Consider the following 19801-nt stretch of genomic DNA (forward strand, 5'->3'; position numbering starts at 1 on the left):
ACATGCTCAAATAGCGCACAACTTCAGGTTTTTTATTTCTATATGATTATTCTGCATCATTAATAATAAGAACAAGTAGACTGATTCTTCTCTGGAGAGAGACCTGACCTCTGTGGCATCTGTGGTTGAAGTTTCCATAGTGACAACTGCTACAGATGGGTCCAGTGACTGTTGGAGAGGCTTGATGATGACAAAAGTTTCAGACTCTATTATTAACATGCCTTTGTTATAGCTATACTTCTCTATATTTGCTAAACTGTTCCTTGGACAAGCTTCACCTCAGTCCAGTGTAATATATTCATATTCCAGGTATTCCTCATAAAATGAGTTTGTGACATGAGACCATTTTGATAATTATGTATTTTTTTCATTAATTTAAGTAAATTGCAGTTTTTGTATCACTACCTCACTCTTTCACAAGTGGTGTCAAAAATGACCCGGAGCAGTTCCTATGGAATCTTCTATGAACCTTTAATTCTTCGCATCTCTGACTGTCCCCCTTAGACATCTACCTGCCAAGTATGGCATTAAAATCTTTTGGGTGTGTGATGCACCCACCCCATATGCAGTTGATGGGATCATGTACCTAGGGAGACAACCAGGGGAAGACATCCAGAAGAATCTGGGGGAAAACATTGTCCATCAGTTGTGTAGTGGATTCAGACACACAGGTCGCAACATCAACACTGACAACGTCTTCACCAGCGTGCCTCTTGCAGAGCATCTCCTGGAGAAGGGTCTTACTATTGTGGGAACTTTGCGACAGAACAAGCCAGACACTCCTCCAGTTATGAAGGCTTCCAGGTCTAGAGAGGTCCACGGCACTGAATATGGGTTCAATGGCAGTGTGACCATGATCAGCTATGGGAGAAAAAAGGGAACGGCTGTTCTGCTGCTCAGCACAATGCACCACAGCGAGATGGAGGATGAAAACAGCCCGAAGCAAAAACCAGAAGCAGTTCTCTTCTACAACCAGACCAAAGGAGGAGTAGATACTATGGACCAGATGGTTGGCAACTACATTTGCAAATGCCAGACGCAAAGGTGGCCCACGGTGCTTTGGTACAACATGATTGATGTCGCTTGTGACACCTCACATGAACAGTCGACTGGAAGGTACCCCGACCCTACCAACCTACATCACTAAAGCAATGGGAAGGTGTGGAGGGACAAAAAGTGCTCCGATCTGGCAACAGGAAAGAAGCACACAGCAGAAGAGAAAGAGGTGCCAGTTGGGTCCAAGAAACAAAGATCGCAAAGCCACTGATTGCTGCTTTGTGACAGCTGCACACAGTGAAAGGAGATAAGATGTTTGTGTGTGTATATATACGTGGACAGGGTTATGGTCTCTGGACCTGTTGAATGTTCTCTGTTCGTCCTCCATATAGGGACACACAAACATGTTTTGACACCTAATTGACCTGATTGATGGTTAAGTGCTAAAATGTGAAGGAAAGGAAAGAATTTACATGTCAAGTCTGCATGAAAGAATTTAAAGGAAGTCTAGAAATGCACGTCAGGACTCACTCAGGTAAGGAAGCAAAGGAATCAGTGGAAAGTGTCATTAGTCATTGTTAGGCTGCTTTTTTTATTCTTTACATCACTACCACTTTCCCACGCTGATAATCTCAATACTCTCCTTATTGAAACATCATTAATATTATGATATGACATAACCCCAATCACAGCTTGAACTAAATCCTTAACGTTTTGCTTGGATTTGGAAATGAAGCTCTCTGCTACATTCTTATTCCAAAATGGATTTATTATTAAAAAACACAAAACAAAAACACAACATGTACATAAGTGTTTACTGCCTTTGCCAAGACACTCAAAACTGAGGTAATGATTTATAGGACCAGGATCAACAAAAAAAAACCCTTAACCTAAAAATTATAGTTCATACAAGTTTTTGGTTTATTGTCAACATATATAAAGTATTGTATAAAGATTTAAAATATCATGTGACCTCATGTGACCATGTAATGGATGATAAAATGTATTTTATCTCAGAATCTGTCACAGACACCCAGCGTTTGTTATTGTCTGACTAAATGCATTTTTCTCCCACATATTAAACATGTAACCAAAATTGGATTTTATCATCTAAAGAATATAGCCAGAGTCCGCCCTATTCTCTCTCGGGCCAACACGGAGATGCTGATGCATGCTTTTATTACCAGTCGCATTGATTACTGTAATGCCCTGCTCTCTGGTCTTCCTAAAAAGAATATTTCAACTTTACAACTTTTACAAAACCCGGCAGCTCGTGTGCTGACGAAGACCAGAGGGCGGGCCCACATTACACCGGTTTTAGAATCGCTGCACTGGCTCCCCGTGTGTTTCAGGATCAATTTTAAAGTTCTTTTATTGGTTTTTAAATGTCTTAATGGTCTTGGGCCTTCTTATCTCTCAGATCTGCTTTTACCATACGAACCCTCGCGGACCCTGAGGTCCTCTGGTACTGGCCTTTTGATTGTCCCTAAAGTCAGGACACATACTCACGGAGAGGCAGCTTTTCAGTGGTATGGTCCTCGTCTGTGGAACAGCCTGCCGGAGGAGCTCAGGGCCGCAGAGAACGTACATGTTTTTAAGAACAGGCTCAAGACCCACCTTTTTAATTTAGCTTTTACTTAGCATTTATTTATTTTATGCTTATTTATTCTATCCTGTTATTCTATGATTAATTTAGGCTTTACCTAATATTTATTGATTTTATTCTTATTCATTTTTTAATCTTCTTACTCTATTTATATTTATATTGTATCCCGTTCTTATTTATTTTATCGTTTTACCCTGTATATATCCTATTGTGTCATATCTCCAGTGTTTCCTCGGAGGGCGCTCTCTGTACCGGGGCTGTGACCGACCGTGGCTGCTGTGGCTCTGGGGTCCTTTCAGCCTGGCTGGGGGGCTCCTTTGCCTCCCTCCTGCTGTGTGCCCAGCCTGGAGGCTGCGGTCTGTGACCGGCTCCCGGTGCAGACGGCTCCCTGTTATAGTGTTTCCTCACCTGGCTCATGCGTACCCAGCCCAATTTTACTCTTTAAGTGTGCATGTGTGCGTGTGTGTGTGTGTGTGCGTGTGGGGGGGGGGGGGGGGGGGGGGGGTGTATGTGTGCATTCACATCGCTTATGTTAATGAGAGTGTGGGGAGTGAGTTGGAGGGTGGGGTGGGGTGGGCTGCTTTTAACCATGTAAAAGCACTTTATAAATAAAGATTGATTGATTGATGAGGACGAGGTGGACAGCAGCTTTAAATGGTCTAGTTTCAATTACAGATTGTTTAAACTGTGAAGGTCTGCCTTTAAGTACCAAGGCCTCAGAGAAGAGCTCGAGAAGATGTGGAGGGTGAACAGTGGTCCGTGTAGTAATCAGAGCAGTCCATGCAGCGACGCCCAAGCTAGACGAGTGACTTCGGCAGATCCCAGAAACAACATCTGAGATCTGTCCAGAAGAGCGCAGCTAAGATACTGCACGAGACTCTCAAGCCCTTGTAGAGGACCCGAGCTTGAAGGATAAAGACCGCCCGGCCTTTTATTAGTGTAATAAAATGTGTAAGAACCTTATTAAAAACACTCAGAAAGTGAAAGTTAAACGGTAAAGAAATGTAAAACAAATAGAGGGATTTTTTCTTTTCTTCACTGTTTTCCTATAACTTTGATCAGAATTGTTTGAGAATTCAATATTCCAAATATTTTAAAGTGGTAATGTTTTTTTTTCTTTCCAAACTTTGTTTCTTAATCAATAAATGACAACTGAAAAATAAATAAACAAAAGATGTGTTTTAGTTTGTAGGATCTTTGAGTGTCTGGTGGCTCCAGGTAGGACAGGACATGTGAGAACCTTTAGCAACTTGTCACCCTGACACTTCAAAATCAGTGCTCTTCAGATACAAACAAGAACAATAAAGAGCAGCAGGAGTCCTGATGGTAAAATCTGAGACTTTATTCTTTTCACTGGTGTTTTTGTATATATGTGACACACACACACACACACACACACACACACACACACACACACACACACACACACACACACAAATCATTTTCTCTGACACCTTCAAAGATGAAAATGAAAAGCTGATACAGGGTGTGATGTGATCATATGTCAGGTGTCTCCTTTAAAAGCTCCATGGTGGTGATCAAATCCTCAGCTACAGCTGTGCTTTGCACCTCTGGTTAGAAGAAAATATGTTTTATGAATAATTTACGAGTGTAAAAAAAATCAAGATGCAATTCTTATTCTTTAAATGACAGATCAGAGCAATAACAGCATTTCTTTTAAAGAGGAACACTCACCACTGCATGCTCTGCCCTGTTACAACCTGTAAACAGTGATGCAGAAGCTCAGTGTGAACACTTCAGTTACTTAACATTTGCAGATGAGGTGTGTTCAGTTTTCTACATGTCTACAAGCTGCTGGCAGTTTTTTTTATCAGGTTTGATAATTTGTTTAATCGACTTTACTGGGATACTGTTTAAATCACTGCATGAGGCAGAAGTTTCTATAGAAGTGGATATGGTTGTTTACTAAATAGTCCCCTGTGTTTACACGAGGCACAAAGTAAACAACATATTTATCAGCCTCATTAAAGGTGATCACACAGTAAACTCTGTTTAAAGCTTTTTTGCATGTTTTAAAGAAATACATATTCATCAGGTCTATAAGATCTATTGTGATTCCACTAGAAATTGCCAAGTGGAAAAGGCAAGGATAACTTCAGGTTTAAATCATCACAGGCATTAGTGCAGGGAAAGGGAAGCTGTCAGGGCTGCAGCACGTGCTACAAGGAATCAGTGAATCAGCAGAGTTGCTGTAGTTTTTTCTGTGTGTTTAAAGGAGTTTAAAGTTGTAAAAGCTTGCTTGAATTTGACGACACTGAGAGACATTAAGTGCTCAGATCTTTTAAAAGTAGTTGTTATTAAAATGATTCATGTTCAGTTTTATTATTTGTTAAAAAAAATTCTTTCTTATAGGTAATAAAAACGTGTTAACATGTAGGCAACACAGCACTGAAAACTTTTCTGACTGACACGTTCAAACATAGAGAGTTTACAGTAATACTTACATTCAGTTGCCTCCACTCTTCCATTGATGCATCGAACCTTAGAATAATGTTCTAACGACCAGCTGTGTGGTTTCACACACTCCACGCTCTCTTCCTCACCATTTTCTATGTGCACAGTTCCCACAGATATGTATGCAGGATTGTCATCGGTGTTGACAGCACAGAAGTTAACTGGACACAAGAAACAACCATTAAATTAAAATTTCTCCCCAACGCTTTAAGAGATCCTTAAAAATGATTATCATTGATGTGTTTATACCTCTGCACTCAGGTAAGTCTGACCACATGCCACTGCTGATACACTTCACTCTTTCTGGACCCACTAATCTGTACAAACGTTGGCATCGGTATGTCAAATAGTATCGTGAAGTTTGCTGAGCAACAGCATTTTCAATAACAGGGAAGTTTCCGCAACTTTGAACTGAAATGAAAACGCAGGAATATTTCTGAAAACATACCAAACTGTCGCTGAGGTAATGCACTTAACATTCTGATTGGTCAGCATCAATAAATTCAAGGAGAAAATAATGTACTTATTTACTTGTTGTATAACGAAGACGTGTGTCTCTCTCATTTGAAGATCCTGAAAGATACAAAACAGTTATTTTGCTTTGAGATTAGGCCAATTTGAACATTTTCTCTATTATTATTTTATACAGTTTGTCAGTCATTTTTATGTTAACAAGGTTCTACACACACTACATATGCATCCAAGAACTTTTACTGCTCAAAAACACCCAAAAATAAAAGGATAAAGTCACTGTAATATGTATTAAATATCTGGTTTTTTTGTATTTTTGTATTTTATTAAATTTCACTATGAACAGCAGAAAAGACTATAAACAGACACTGACAGTCCACTTCCTGTTTAAACGTGCATCATTTGTAGACTGTAAACTTCGATTGATTGCAGACTACTTATTATTTTTTATTTATTATATTTCTGACCACCTGATCATTCACTAAACATTCTCATTCATTTGTGCACTGATACAAGTTTCATGTAATCAGTTGTTTTTAAACTTACTGTGGATTATTGCCAATTCATAAAAAGTAAATACATAAATGCAGATCTCAGTAAACAGTCAGCTTACTGCAGGTCGGGCCTTGTGTCCAGCTTCCTTGTGTACAAACAGATTTTGTGTTGTGTGCTCCCTCTGCAGTGTATCCATCCTCACACTCATACTGCACTTCTGAACCTGCAGCAAACACTTCCTGGTAGTCCTGATGAACGATGACTGCATGGGGGATTTTAGGAGGCACGCTGCACGCATTCATGCTTTCTGTAAAATTAGATTTAGACTCAAAAACGTTATTAATCCCAGAGCAGGGCCGTTTGTTTGTAGTTTATTCACAGGATCAAACCCACAAAACCTACAGTCCTTAAACACTAATCATAAAAACTCCTGTGAGTTGAGTTATGGATCAAAGAAAAGTGAGGACCTGCTACTGTAAACAAATTACATAAAATGCCTTTATTAACAGCATTGGTCTCAAATTTGTTCTGTGTTGACCAGTATTAATTTGGTTGACCAATAGTTTTCATCATAGTGTGCAGACTGTGGTGTCCAACCGGATACTTACAGATACTTTGCAGTTAATCCAAATTGCTATAGCAAGAGTACTATCATCATACGTCTCCTGTGTCATCTTCCCTTTATTGGCTCCTTTAAAATGCAGAATTAAATTTGACACTCCTCCTCTGACATAAAAGGTCTTAAATAAAGAGTTAAAGTTTCTAAAAGTAGAATGGGAGGCAGCACTTTCATCTATCAGGCCCTTCTTTTGTGGAACCTGCTCCCAGTTTAGATTGAGGAGACAGACACCCTCTCTACTTTTAAGATTAGCAGTTTAAGGATCTTGGAAAGAAGGCGACCAGATTTCTTTAAGTGGGTGAGCAAAGAAAGAAGAGCTATTGGCAGGACTTACCTATACACTGTGGCTGATGAGACCATTTTCCATTGTGACATGTGCTGGTTGCCCACCAACCCTTCATTGCTAGCGTACGTCCTTCGTTGCAGGTGTAGCTCAGCTTGGTGCCCTGAGAGTAAGTCTCTTGCTTTGGGGCAAAGAAGCCACCGTCCAGTGTGGGAGCATCACAGGCCTGTGTGGTGCTCTGTGCTGAAACACAACACTGAAGTAAGTGCAAAACATTATCAACCAGGGTAAATGTTTGTCTGTGAAGTTACTTGTTGTTCTCACCGTGCAGCACTCCAGGAAACCAAAGAAGAGCAAATGCAAAATATTTGATGCACATTTTTAAATCGTCCAACAACAAAGCAGCACCAGCAGTTAAAGGTAATCCACATGAGAACCAGCTACTTATCACAACTGTCACCCGAAAGTTTGTGCAATCACCTTGGCCCTTCCCATTTTGTGGGATGGAAAAAAGTTCGTACACATCCAAAACAACTTTTGAGAAAGAACGTGGAAAAAAATACTGTTTTCCCACAAACGTTTACTCAAATATGTGGTCACATTTTTTTTATTGAAGTTGTTTTTAAACATGAATAAAAGAAATATGGGAAAAATCTCAGCAACATCTATTTTTCATTGATTTTATTCGTTACACATTGGTTCGTATGTTTGGAGCAGTTCTGAGCATTTTCCCTGAAGCCAACCAGAATCATTTACTTTGAAACATCAAATCAATGAAACTATTTACTGTCCAAATTTCAAAGTCACTTCCCGGACTCGATGGATCAGAGGCTGTATGTTTGACCTGATTGTGCAATTCATTCAGCTGCTTCTAAAGGTATATCTAACATTGCTAACATTTTTATGGTTTCCATCAAAGTTTACACACTACTTGAAATGACTGTAAGAAACATATATCTGTGTAGTAAGTAGCAACGATAATGTGGGTGATATATTCACGGTGTACATGACTCTAATGTGAGGATTAATGCAAGAAGTCAAAGTGATGCAGTTGAACCTTGGTGAGGTAAATAAAGTCACATTACTCCACCATTTTATTTTAAGCGAGCATCATTAAATTGCTAGGCTAGCATCGTGGTGAATGGAGGTGTAAGACTGGACTCATATTCTCTGCTCTAATACATCCCAAAAGTGTTCTGTCAGATTGAGGTCATGACTGTGAAGGTCAAAGTTGCTCATCTATGTCTTTATGGACCTTGCTTTCTGCACTGGTGCGCAGTCCTGTTCGAATAAGAAGCCTGTTCCATGAAACCTCTACGTGCTGTTCTTGAGCTGATCTAAAGCCGTCATGAAGGTTGGAGGTCTGTAACGATAAACTCTACAGAAAGTTGGTGACCTCTGCTGACTGTGTGCCTCAGCATTTGCTGGCCCCTTCTGTGTTTTTACGTGGTCTACCACTTTGTGGTTGAGTTGCTGTTGTTCCCAATCACTTCCACTTTGTTATAATACCACTGACAGCAGAGTGTAATATATTCAATTGTGAAGAAATTTCACAACTGGACGTGTTGCACGGGTGGTACATCCTATCATATCACTGAGCTCTTGCGAGCGACTCATTCTTTCACAAATGTTTGTAGACGTCTGGGTGCTGGATTTTATACACCTGTGACCAAGTTTATTTGAGAAAAAGTTCAAGTATGCACTCAGTCACTGTGACACTTCTAACAGGCCACAGTTTAACAGCCATACGTTTAAAACTTTAATGTCACAAATCTATTTTTCACTGCATTGTGGACAAATGCAGTACACAAAAACAAACAAACTGAAAAACAGATATAATGTGGAGGTATGTAATAACAACAGGAGAGGTCTCAGTGTCTCACTCCAACTTCATTAACTGACTCTCAGAACTTCACATATAGTAAGCGCCAAAATCTCCACCCCAGCACTTCCCTTCAACTTGGGTGTGAGTGGAGCCACCTGGTGGTCCGCCACACATACCCCCCCGAACACACAGTTAGGTCTCTATTCAGTCCAGGACCCTGGGTCTAAGCAAACGACCCGAACGACTGAACCTGGGAGGGAGAGAACAGGCAGAGGAAGGTCCATCCTGTGAACGAGGCTGGCCACCACTGTTGCGGTAGTGGACGCCAGGGGGACCGCCTCCGGCCACCTGGTGGTCCGGTCAACAACAGTCAAAAGGTGCGTAAAACCTTGTGACTGCGGCAGAGGACCCACCAGATCGACATGCACATGATCGAAACGTTTGCTGGGTATGAAGAACGGCTCCAGGGGCGCTTTGGTGTGTTTATGAACCTTCGCACGCTGGCAGGGAATGCACGCCGACGCCCATTCCTTAACAGATTTGCGAAGGCCTGGCCAAACAAATTTAGAGCTGACCAGTTTAACAGAGGCCCGGAGCCCCGGATGAGAGAGAGCATGTACCGAGTCAAAAACTTGACGACGCCAGGAAGCGGGAACCACTGGGCGAGGGCGGCCGGTGGAAACATCACAGACGAGGAGGGGACCACCGTCCTGCACTGGTCTGTCCTCTAGTATGAGGCCCGTCTGGGTGGATTTAAGCGCGAGGATGTCCGGGTCACCTCTCTGATTGTCAGCCATGGCGGAGTAGTCTATGCCGAGAAAGACGGGAGAAACCAGCGCACGGGACAAACAGTCAGCCACATGATTGGATTTACCAGCCACGTGCTGAATGTCCGTGGTAAACTCAGAAATGGCTGCCAACTGGCGCTGCTGGCGTGCACTCCATGGATCAGAAACCTTGGACATGGCAAACGTCAAGGGTTTGTGGTCCACGTATGCGGTAAAGTGACGACCCTCGAGAAAAAAACGGAAATGACGAGTCGCCAGGTGGAGCGCCAGTAGCTCCCTGTCAAAAACGCTGTAATTGCGTTCGCTGTCACGTAGCGTACGGCTGAAAAAGGCGAGCGGTTGCCAGACACCCGAGATTCGCTGTTCCAGCACCGCACCCACCGCTATGTCCGACGCATCGGTGGTCAACGCAATCGGCGCTGAGGGGGATGGGTGGGCCAGAAGGGCAGCATTAGCTAACGCTGACTTAGCATCAGAAAACGCTTGGATGCTTTCCGGAAACCAGTCAACGGGGTCATTAGCTTTCTTACCTTTTAACGCCCCATAAAGGGGCTTCAGCAGGTGTGCCGCTCTGGGGAGAAAACTGTTGTAAAAATTCACCATCCCCAAAAATTCCTGCAGTGTCTTAACATTCGTGGGATGCGGAAATTCCAAAACAGCTCGGACTTTGTCAGGCAACGGAACCGCGCCCTCGGTGGAAATACGGTGCCCAAGGAAATCGAGAACGGGCAACCCAAACTGGCATTTAGACGGATTAATAATCAGTCCATGCTCCGCCAAACGCTGAAAAACCTGATGCAGATGGAACATGTGCTGCTCCTTCGAGCTGCTGGCCACCAGTATATCATCAAGATATACAAAAACAAAGGGCAGCCCGCGCAAGACCGAGTCCATCAACCGCTGGAAGGTTTGGGCGGCACCTTTCAGGCCAAACGGCATGTGCAGAAACTCAAAAAGGCCGAAAGGTGTAATTACGGCGGTTTTGGGGGCATCCTCCGCGCGCACGGGAACCTGGTGATATCCCCGTACCAAATCGATCTTCGAAAAAACCAAGGTCCCCGCAAGATGGGCGGAAAAATCTTGGATGTGGGGAATGGGATAACGATCGTTCTCTGTGACATTATTAAGACTGCGGAAATCCCCACAAGGTCGCCACCGACCATCAGATTTAGGCACCATGTGTAACGGGGAAGCCCAGGCACTATTCGAACGCTGCACGATGCCCAGACGCTCCATGGTGGCAAATTCTTCCCGAGCTACAGCCAGTTTGGCGGGGTCGAGGCGGCGCGCACGCGCGCGCGAACACCAGGGGCCCTACTGTAGTTATGTAATGCTCCACCCCATGCTTCGTCACCGTGCTCGAGAAAGTGGGGACAGTGAGTGAGGGAAACTCAGAAAGCAAACACTGAAAAATGTCACCTGAATCTACCGAATCGAGTTAGCATGCACCACGGGCTGAGCACCCCGAGTCAAACAGGGTAATGAGGAAAATGACACAGCATCAATTAAACGTCTGTTAGCAACATCAACCAGCAGTCCGTGAGCACAAAGAAAATCAGCGCCTATTATAGGCACAGAGCTAGCAGCAACAACAAAGTTCCACTGAAAGTCACGGTCGTGAAAGCAAACAGTCACCAACCTTTCACCGAAGGTTTTGATGGGAGAGCCATTAGCCGCTGTTAGCAATGGCCCGCAGCCCTCAGCTAGCCTGTCCAAGCCAGCCGGGGGAAGAAGGCTCTTCTGTGAAACGGAGTCCACCAGGAAACGCCTCCCCGAGCGTGAGTCCTCTAAGAAAAGCAGCCTTTCCTTGTTGCCAGCGGTCGCGGCTGCTACAGAGCGCTGACATGCCCGTTTCCCTGGGTCTGGAAACTGCAAGGCGGAAGACAGCGCTGTGCCTTCACTCCAAAACGCTGGTGATAAAAACAAAGCCCCTTTCACGGTGCCGCCGTGCAGCGATTCCAGCCACCGTGGATGGGGGAAAACGCTGGTGAGTCCTGAACAATCGCCTGGACGCCGAAAGTCCTGGTAGCCAGGAGGATGCGATCCGCCTCTTCCGCAAGGGAGTGGTAATCCTTCGTGGCCAATAGCGGGGAGTTGGCAAAGCCAGCGCGCACTGGAGCCGGCAGCTGTCGGAGAAAGAGGTGGGTGAAGAGAAATCCTCCGTCATCCGCGCCCAGCAAGGACAGCATGCTCTCCATGAGCTCGAGAGCGGTGCCGTCGTCCAGGCCCGCGAGGGAAAGGAGTTTCTCGGCCCGCTCAGCATCAGAGAGGGAGTAATGCCGCAGCAGCAGCGCCTTGAGGGCGGCGTACTTGCCTTGGGCTGGGGGGTCCCGGAGGAGAGTCATCACGCGGCGGGTTGACAGCGGGTCAAGTGAGGCCACCACATGGTGGTATTTAGTATCGTCGGCTGAAACTTCACGAAGAGCAAACTGAGCTTCTACGTGCACGAACCATGAAGGAGGATCTTGAAGCCAAAAATCCGGCAATTTAAGCGCCACAGCAAACGCAGCCATCGGCGATGCTTCTAAGCCGGAGCTGGCTTTGTCATCGAGCCTTAGCATGTTCGCTACAGGGGACACCAATGTGGAGGTATGTAATAACGACAGGAGAGGTCTCAGTGTCTCACTCCAACTTTATTAACTGACTCTCAGAACTTCACATATAGTAAGCGCCAAAATCTCCACCCCAGCACTTCCCTTCAACTTGGGTGTGAGTGGAGCCACCTGGTGGTCCGCCACAATACAATGGTTTTCTTATTTCTTCTTCTGCCTTTCAAGATGCACTGTAATAATTTCAGTTAAGTGCAGGCAGCAGCCTCAGCAGAGAAGCCCACACCTCCCTTGCCCCAGCCACCTCCTCTACCTTGTCTGGGGGAACACCAAGGTGTTCCCAGACCAGGCTGAGAGGTGTAATCTCTCCAGCGTGTCCTGGGTCTGCCCCAGGGCCTCCATCCATTGGGACATGCCCGGACAACCCGTTCTCACTCCCAAAGCGTAACATTTTACGCTAGGTGACAAATCGTCACCATATTACGTTTTCGGCTACCCACCACGTTCCTAAATGACGACCTCGGAAAAAGAGGAAATATGAGAACCGTCTGGACTGAACCTACACATGTTCGCTCTTATTCTTCAAATCGCTTAGAAACACGCTATTTAACATCATTAAAGTCCTGGTTAAGGTCAGGAATAAGGTTATGGTCAGGGCTAGGGATAAAGTTAGGTTTAGGGCTGGAATACAGGGCTGGAACGTCTACTCCCGCGGGAGCGTCATTGCACTGGATTCCATCCATAACCCGCCGCGTACCATAAGAACGCCGAAGGTCTCCTTTCGCGTTCCTCAGGAACGCCGCGGGACGTGACAAAACGTCGACATGTTACGCCTCGAGAGTGAGAACGCTCTGGCCCGGAACACCTCACCCAGGAGGCATCCTTGTCAGTCCTGGCATGTGAAATATTTCTCCATCTTAGTCACCGTGAGCTTATGCATTAGGGCCCAAATGCAGGACTCAGAGGCTGCCATGATTTGAAAAAAATGAAATGAAGATCAAACTGAGGCCAATTTGCGAAGGTAGCAGCAAAACGAGAACATAGAATATTGAATGAAGTTGCCATGTTATGAGCAGAAAGAGGTGCTGGGCTGATCCAAAGGTGAGAGAAGGATACACCCTGGACAGGTAATCAGTCTGTCTGCAATTGTGGCGTATAAATTCAATTCAATTCACAACAACAGTTTCCTCAAGGCTCATTTTACATTTTTACACTTACACCTACGTTAAGTGTATGTTCAGTAAGGACAATCTGTAAGTGTTCATCTGTCTGCTTTCTTGGCTGTTTGGCTGCTAGTCTGTTCATCACGTCACTTCCACTTTTTCACGGTGTCCTAGTCAGTGCTGACATCATTGCTCCAGTCCAATTATCTAATCTGATCTTTCACACAAGGGCAGGTGGGTTTGAATAGCTTTATATCCCTTAATAAATGAAATCGTCATTTACAAACTGGATTTTGTATTTACTCAGGCTATGTGCAATATTAAAATATGAAAATGCTTTTTCACAGTATTGTTCCTGCATGTTTTAAGAATACTGTATTTCAGGGTTTACACATAAAAATTCAACCTTTATGCTGAGTCTAAGAAATCATTGTCCTGTTAACATAAATTACAAATTGTAAATTAATGTCAAAAGTGTTGGGAAAAGTGATTTTGTTATGACTTCTTCTCAAATGATATACAGCAACTATTTCAGTCAGACTTCAGAGCTTTTCATAGTTCTGAAAAAGCTTTGTTGAAGGTGATCAATTATTTGTGACTCACATTAGATTCAGGAGATATCACAGCCCTCATTATTTTGGACATTAGCTGCTTTCTGCTTTTGATATTGTGAAGCACAAGAATCTTTGGACTTGGCTCAAATGTTGGGTTGGATATAAGAACTTTCTTTGTCTGATGGTCAGTTCTTTAAATCTTCTGCTCCTGTTTCTTGTATGTTTCTTGGACCAGGACACCAAATGAGGGTTTTGTGCCATCACAGACCTCTGACATTTTAAGCCTAAATATCAGTTGGACACATATCTACTAAATAAATCTGTGTTTAAATATAAATGTGTTAATAATATCTGTTTAAATTATTTCCCGAGATTATATTCATGTTGGCTTAAAATAAAATATCTCCCTATGCTCTTACTGTCACGGCTGGCGGGGTGAGCCGTGTGGTGTTGGAGGAAAAGGAGGACCCAAAATGCGGCAGTGACTGATGATTCGAGTGACATTTATTTACAAGTGGTGGAGTGGCAAAAACAGGCAGTGAGGCATGACAAAACAACTGAAGAAACCTAAACTGGGAGAACTAAATGACAAACCTGAGAGCATACAAAAGGGGTGCGGGGCAGAGACAAGAACGAAACCATAGAACGCAGACGAGCCGACAATGAACACAGACCGACACCCACTAAATATACACACACGAGGTAATCACACACAGGAGGGAAGAACAGCTGAACCCAATACACATGATGACCGGAGGAGACAAGCTGAACACAATGACAACAGACACAGACCTTCAGAATAGAACAGGAAATCCAGAACACGAGCCTTCAAAGTAAAGCAGGAAACACACAGACTGATTTACAACACAACACGGTGACATGAACAGAGCACCGAGGACAGACACAAGTAGGGCTGATAAAACACTAAACTTCAGGTTCAACCCTAAACTAATACAAAATCAGAATAAACACAAGGCACAAAAATGAATTTCAAGGAAACACAAAACGCTGGGTCAAAATGACCCAGGACCATGACACTTACTGCATCTTCTGCATGCTTGTATCCACAATCTTATTCTTTTGGTCACTAACCAAAGCCAACACCATCATGAAGTAAAACAAATCAATAAACTTGTTCCTGTCTATAGTGTTTCCGTTATTGTTATTTATTAAATAATATTTTGGTGTGCATAGTAAAAGAACTGTTCTACACAGTTAGTAGACAAAGCAATACAAAGACGTCTCTGATGACGAAACATTTTATTCAGACCTCAGCCAGCCATCGACACTTTATGGATTCAGTGTACACATCATGTACTGAGTGCATGAAAAGTTCAAATCATTTATGGACAGTTTGGTGTTTAAAGAACAATCAGCCCCAAAACTCGACAAAGAAAAGAAACATGTTTCATTGTTGCTCTGCAGGTTCTGGTTGAAGTGTTTCAGAAAGGTTGTGTTGTCAGTAGGATTCTCCGAATCTATAGCAGTCAGGCTGATTAAAACACAAACAAACAGCTGAGTAAAAAACATCAAGCACATTTATTTCAAAGAAACTATATTTGTTTGAAAATAAATCAAAGAATAACACTTACAAAAGATTGAAATTCATTTCCATCACAGCCTAAACAAGAAGCAGATAGTTTGTCAGTTAGAAGCTCATATCGAGTAAACTTTATCAGTGAGGACTGATTCACTGCATTCAAAGATAAACCTACAGAGGAAAATCCTCTCTGTTCTTAAAGAGCCAGACTGCTTTTATTCCTCGTGTTTTACTTTTATTCCACATTAACATTTGTTTAAGTTACTTCATTGATGTTTTTGAGGTTTTGTAACCATAACAAACTGTTTTGTGGTGATTTGGGGGCAACTGGAACAAGTGTGGATGCTAAACACTAAAAAACTTTGTTTCTGTGATAAAGAGTGAATCTCCTGCTTTTTGTGATGTGCTGGGACAAAGGCAGATAGAGGAGTTTGGCTGTTGGAAGCTGGGAATGACTCTCCATACAACAACATGAAGCGGGGGTGTCATTCCTATAGACAAACATCAGCTGCAGCTTTTAACAAATCAGCAATGCTAGGTTTCTATTTCAATATGTTCCTGTGTGGGAAATTTTATTTACTTTTCTTTCACTATTCCTCTTGTTTGTGTATCAGATCCCAGAGAAGAAATTTTGTTTGCTGCCAAACAAAAAAAGAAACTCAAAGAGTTAAAATGTAAAGAGATAAATACTTACATCTGGTGAAATCTAGCCTTCTGTTAGTACACCGAACACGGATATATTTGTCTCTTGCTATACAAGAAAAATATTTATCTTGTCCTTCCCGCATGTTTTCAGGTTCAGCTGCAGCAAGACCATAATGAGCATATCTAGCAGCATTCATTACACAGAACGCTCCTGCAATAAAATAAAAAAACAGTAAGAAGAATTTTTAGGTAGTATTTTTAATAAACTTTTGGAGTAAAAATTATTTTTTGAATTTTGATGTCCAGTGGTTCCTCTACCTGATGAGAGCAGATAACTCATTAGTTATATGGTACATGCTGCATTGATTTCATAAAGACATGGACTGCAAGGCAAATACACACTCATTCATATCTTATTTATGTCTAAAACCTGCCTCCACCTGAAGGTTGTCCCCCACTGACAGCAGGGTCGTGCTGTCCTCTGCCCATTCCCCCCAATGGTTGGTGACAAGAAGAGGTCACAGCACAAACGGCAACAGTTCATATTTTTAACCTACTCATTTAAGTCGTGAGTTTTATTCAGGTTTTCTTTCAGGTAAAAAAAAAAGTTAAAAAAAAAAAAAAGTAAAAATGTAATGGGTCAGAAGCACAAAGGGCTGTTTTATTAACATGGAGAATAATGAGATGATAACTTAGAGCTTCCTCAGATCTGTGATAAGGGTTGGGGTGAAAATTGAAGCCAAATAATCTACTAAGTGCTCAAAATTTATTGGTTGCCGTTTTCTTTTTTAATGCTTGTCTTGCAAGTCTTGTTTCTAAATCAAAAATGAGAGTCAAAGATAAATATCTGTGTCCAAAAATGTTCCAATAGTCTAAGAAATGAGATGACTGGATCCACTAATTAATATGCTTCACTTACCCTCCGGTTGTTTACCACTGCCAGCTCCACTTTCTCTTCTGTCTAAATGAAAAACATGCTTTAGATTTAAAGTATACACAAACACAGAGATGAGGTGCACGGACAAAACAATTAAAAATGTACCTCCCCCCTCAGGCTGGACATCTGTGTCTGATGCAGGGGGTCCCTGATCTGCTGATGATTCGTCTGCAGAACCGAAGATATTATTGAGACTATTCAGCTTAAAAGCAGCTTTAATGCTAACGTGCTCTGTCACATAAACTGTTGTTTACCTGCTGACTTGCAAATGAATTCAGAGCGCAATTCAAGTAACAGTGGCAATCCTATCAGATTTATTCTCAAATTTTATACAAATTTTCAAACAAGACAAAAGTCCTACATCATTTCAGTTACTGCTGATAAAAGGTGTGGTTGTCATCCTATAAAAACTAAGCAGCCCATGTAAAGAAGAAAAAAGACCCCAAAAAAGGTAAATCTTCCCTGTTATGATGCTGACAGACTGTTGCCAAAGTAAAGTTTAATGTCTCTCAGACCTGGACTGCATTTATATAATTATATGGATTTTTATTTTTTCCACTTTCAATTTAGTGAGACCTTGTTGTATTTATTATGCAGCTTTTGTTTTGTTTGTTTGTTTTGGATTGCAGGGTTCATTTTTATTGTCATAAGCAGAAATAAATATTCTTGCAGGTCATTTGTCATCTTGCAACATTGGATCAACCTGCACCAGGAAAAAGTAAACAAAAAGCTGTCCCAAAGTGCAACTGCAATTTCAAAAGCCAATAATTCAGTTTCTACACATGCTGTGCATGAATCTCTTCTGATGAACGTATACAGAAACTGGTTCCTTATAAACTTTTGTAACATTGTTTTAGGTTTTAGAAAGGTGAGAAAAAATAAAATGAATTTTTTACACACTTACTGCATGTTGGCCCTGCAGTCCATTGTCCATGTTCACAAATGATATTGTTGCCCTCTCGAGTATAACCTTCTTCACATTCATACTGCACTTCTGAACCTGCAGAAAACACTTCCTTGTATTGATGAATTATGACTGCATGAGAGATTTTTGGAGGCTCATTGCATGAATCCCTCCTTCCTGTGAGGAACAAAAAAACCTGTCATTACAAGCCGACTGACGAAGGTGGTGAGAAAGTGATTTGTTTGTGTGGGATCTGGCAGACTTACTCTCACAGACAGGCAAAGGGCTCCAGGTTCCACTTCTACACCTGGGCCTACTGTTGCCTTTGCGTTCATATCCATCGTCACATTGTACCAAAATAGAGTCCCATTCTTTGTACCAACCGTCTTCTGCTTTATCATATTTCCCATGAGATATTGTTGGGGGGAGGCAGGCATTTTGAGCTGAAGAAGATAAAAAACAACAAACTCATTTGATGACTTTCTTTAAACTGTATTTTACTTGTTTTCATATTATTCTTGTCCTCTAATTGATTCAAGATTCTTTATTTGTCACATGCATAGTTATACGACTACAACACGCAGTGAAATGTATCCTGACACGCTCCTCGATTGTTCTGATTTAGGACCCTGTTCTGTAAACAGAAGAAAGTAATATCACCCGTCAGACTCACACTAAGCTGTCAAGTAATTGCTGGGTTTGGTATGCATTACATTACTGTGTACTTTTAAATATTATACTACATATTAGAGTACAATTTAATAAAACAAATAACAAATAAGGATAATTTTTTATGGCTTCAAACTGAATGCATTACTTCTTTCATACAACAGCATCACTCCACATTGTTCTTTTAATGAACAGCTAACTGATGGTATTGAATAAAGTTCGCACTCCTGCAGATTTGTAGTGTCTAACTGAAACAAATTTGTTGAGATATTACTGAACACTTACCTATACACTGTGGTTTATGAACCCAATTCCCATCTTCACATCTGCTTGTCGCCCACCAACCCTCCACCACCGGTTTCCGTCCAGAATCACAAGCGTAAGTGAGCTCTTCTTTAAGAAAGTAAGTCTCTTTTTCAGGGACATAATAACCCCCATTCAGCACAGGAGCCCTGCAGACATTTTCATTTTGTGCTGAAAAAGTGATGAACAAGTAAGCAACTAGAGGAAAATGCACTTTTTAAAAGTGTGTTTTTAAGTATGAAAATAGCAGGAAGTGAATTTAATATTCTTACCATGCGTCACTCCTGCAAACCAAATCAGAAGCACAAATCCAAGATAGCGCGCACACATCCTGTCAGGAGCTCAAATACTGCAGAGTAACGCAACAAACATGAGAGCACAGAGACGAGATAAAATCAGAGGTGGTTAATAATTATTTAAGGAAATTCCCCCAAAATCTAACCATGCCTCTGCCCACATGCCCAAATGGAGCAAGCATCTAAAATCCAGTAAACTGGAGGGAAAAGTCAAACCTGTAGAGTTACATTTTTTCTTCCTTCAAATTGATTTCAGACGCACAGGAAAACTGTACGAGGAGGAATGTACTGACCAGCATTGCAAAAATACTTGCTTCTGTACAATTATAGTTGCAGACTCTCTGTGCACCTTTAGTTTGAGCTTCTAATTTCTAATTTAATGTTGACTTTTGGTTTTATAACTGTAATGCCAGCGTGTCTGTGTTTGTATGTGTGTGTGTGTGGTGGGCTGGGTTACTCTATATATCGTCCAGGATTCAGCCTTGTTTGGAACAGCTCTCACAACAGTTTGTTTAGAGTGCGCATTTCAAAATGATTTCCCGGACTGCCGTGATCAGAGGTCACGGTTTTGTTGTTTTGAAATACCAAACACAGCCAAGCCAAAGGTCAGGCTGGAGTAACACAGGTGAAAGGCAAAAAAGTGAAAACATGTTATAAAATAAGGAGGAATAATGATTTAGGGT

The 19801-nt window shown here is 42.2% G+C and overlaps 2 protein-coding genes across 3 annotated transcripts; both read right to left on the reverse strand.

Annotated features, from left to right (window-relative positions):
* Positions 1-3929: 3929 nt before the first annotated feature.
* LOC146553954 (complement factor H-like) lies at positions 3930-7423 on the reverse strand. 2 transcript variants are annotated; one of them, XM_085253939.1, is made up of 8 exons: positions 7270-7423; positions 6997-7188; positions 6162-6350; positions 5609-5650; positions 5327-5488; positions 5068-5238; positions 4298-4323; positions 3930-4173 (listed from the first exon to the last, which is right to left on the reverse strand). In XM_085253939.1, exons 1-8 carry the CDS (start codon positions 7322-7324, stop codon positions 4153-4155), a joined length of 858 nt encoding a protein of 285 aa, XP_085110065.1. In that variant the 5' UTR covers positions 7325-7423; the 3' UTR covers positions 3930-4152. The 2 variants fall into 2 exon arrangements, with proteins under 2 accessions (XP_085110065.1, XP_085110066.1); XM_085253940.1 differs by having other exon boundaries at positions 6997-7183; positions 7270-7408.
* Positions 7424-15069: 7646 nt separating this feature from the next.
* On the reverse strand, positions 15070-19243 carry LOC146553955 (complement factor H-related protein 2-like). The gene is made up of 9 exons (XM_085253937.1): positions 19095-19243; positions 18805-18993; positions 18117-18293; positions 17851-18027; positions 17052-17114; positions 16929-16970; positions 16059-16220; positions 15417-15445; positions 15070-15316 (listed from the first exon to the last, which is right to left on the reverse strand). Exons 1-9 carry the CDS (start codon positions 19150-19152, stop codon positions 15284-15286), a joined length of 930 nt encoding a protein of 309 aa, XP_085110063.1. The 5' UTR covers positions 19153-19243; the 3' UTR covers positions 15070-15283.
* Positions 19244-19801: the final 558 nt, after the last annotated feature.

This window comes from Mchenga conophoros, linkage group LG18 (genome assembly GCF_057382185.1).
Source record: "Mchenga conophoros isolate Kocher_MC1m ecotype Shallow Benthic linkage group LG18, M_conophoros_male_GT1.1, whole genome shotgun sequence".
NCBI lineage: Eukaryota > Metazoa > Chordata > Actinopteri > Cichliformes > Cichlidae > Mchenga > Mchenga conophoros.

Excerpts from the sequence above, each read along its gene's own strand:
- LOC146553955 (XM_085253937.1), bottom strand. The coding sequence starts at position 19,152 with ATGTGTGCGCGCTATCTTGGATTTGTGCTTCTGATTTGGTTTGCAGGA. Across the intron at positions 15,446-16,058 it reads AAGGCTAGATTTCACCAGAT|GCTGTGATGGAAATGAATTT; the intron begins GTAAGTATTTAT and ends CTTCTTGTTTAG. Across the intron at positions 15,317-15,416 it reads GAAATGAATTTCAATCTTTT|CCTGACTGCTATAGATTCGG; the intron begins GTAAGTGTTATT and ends TGTTTTAATCAG.
- LOC146553954 (XM_085253939.1), bottom strand. The coding sequence starts at position 7,324 with ATGTGCATCAAATATTTTGCATTTGCTCTTCTTTGGTTTCCTGGAGTG. Across the intron at positions 6,351-6,996 it reads TCATCAGCCACAGTGTATAG|AAAGCATGAATGCGTGCAGC; the intron begins GTAAGTCCTGCC and ends CTAATTTTACAG. Across the intron at positions 5,489-5,608 it reads ACGTCTTCGTTATACAACAA|TTCAAAGTTGCGGAAACTTC; the intron begins GTAAATAAGTAC and ends TTTTCATTTCAG.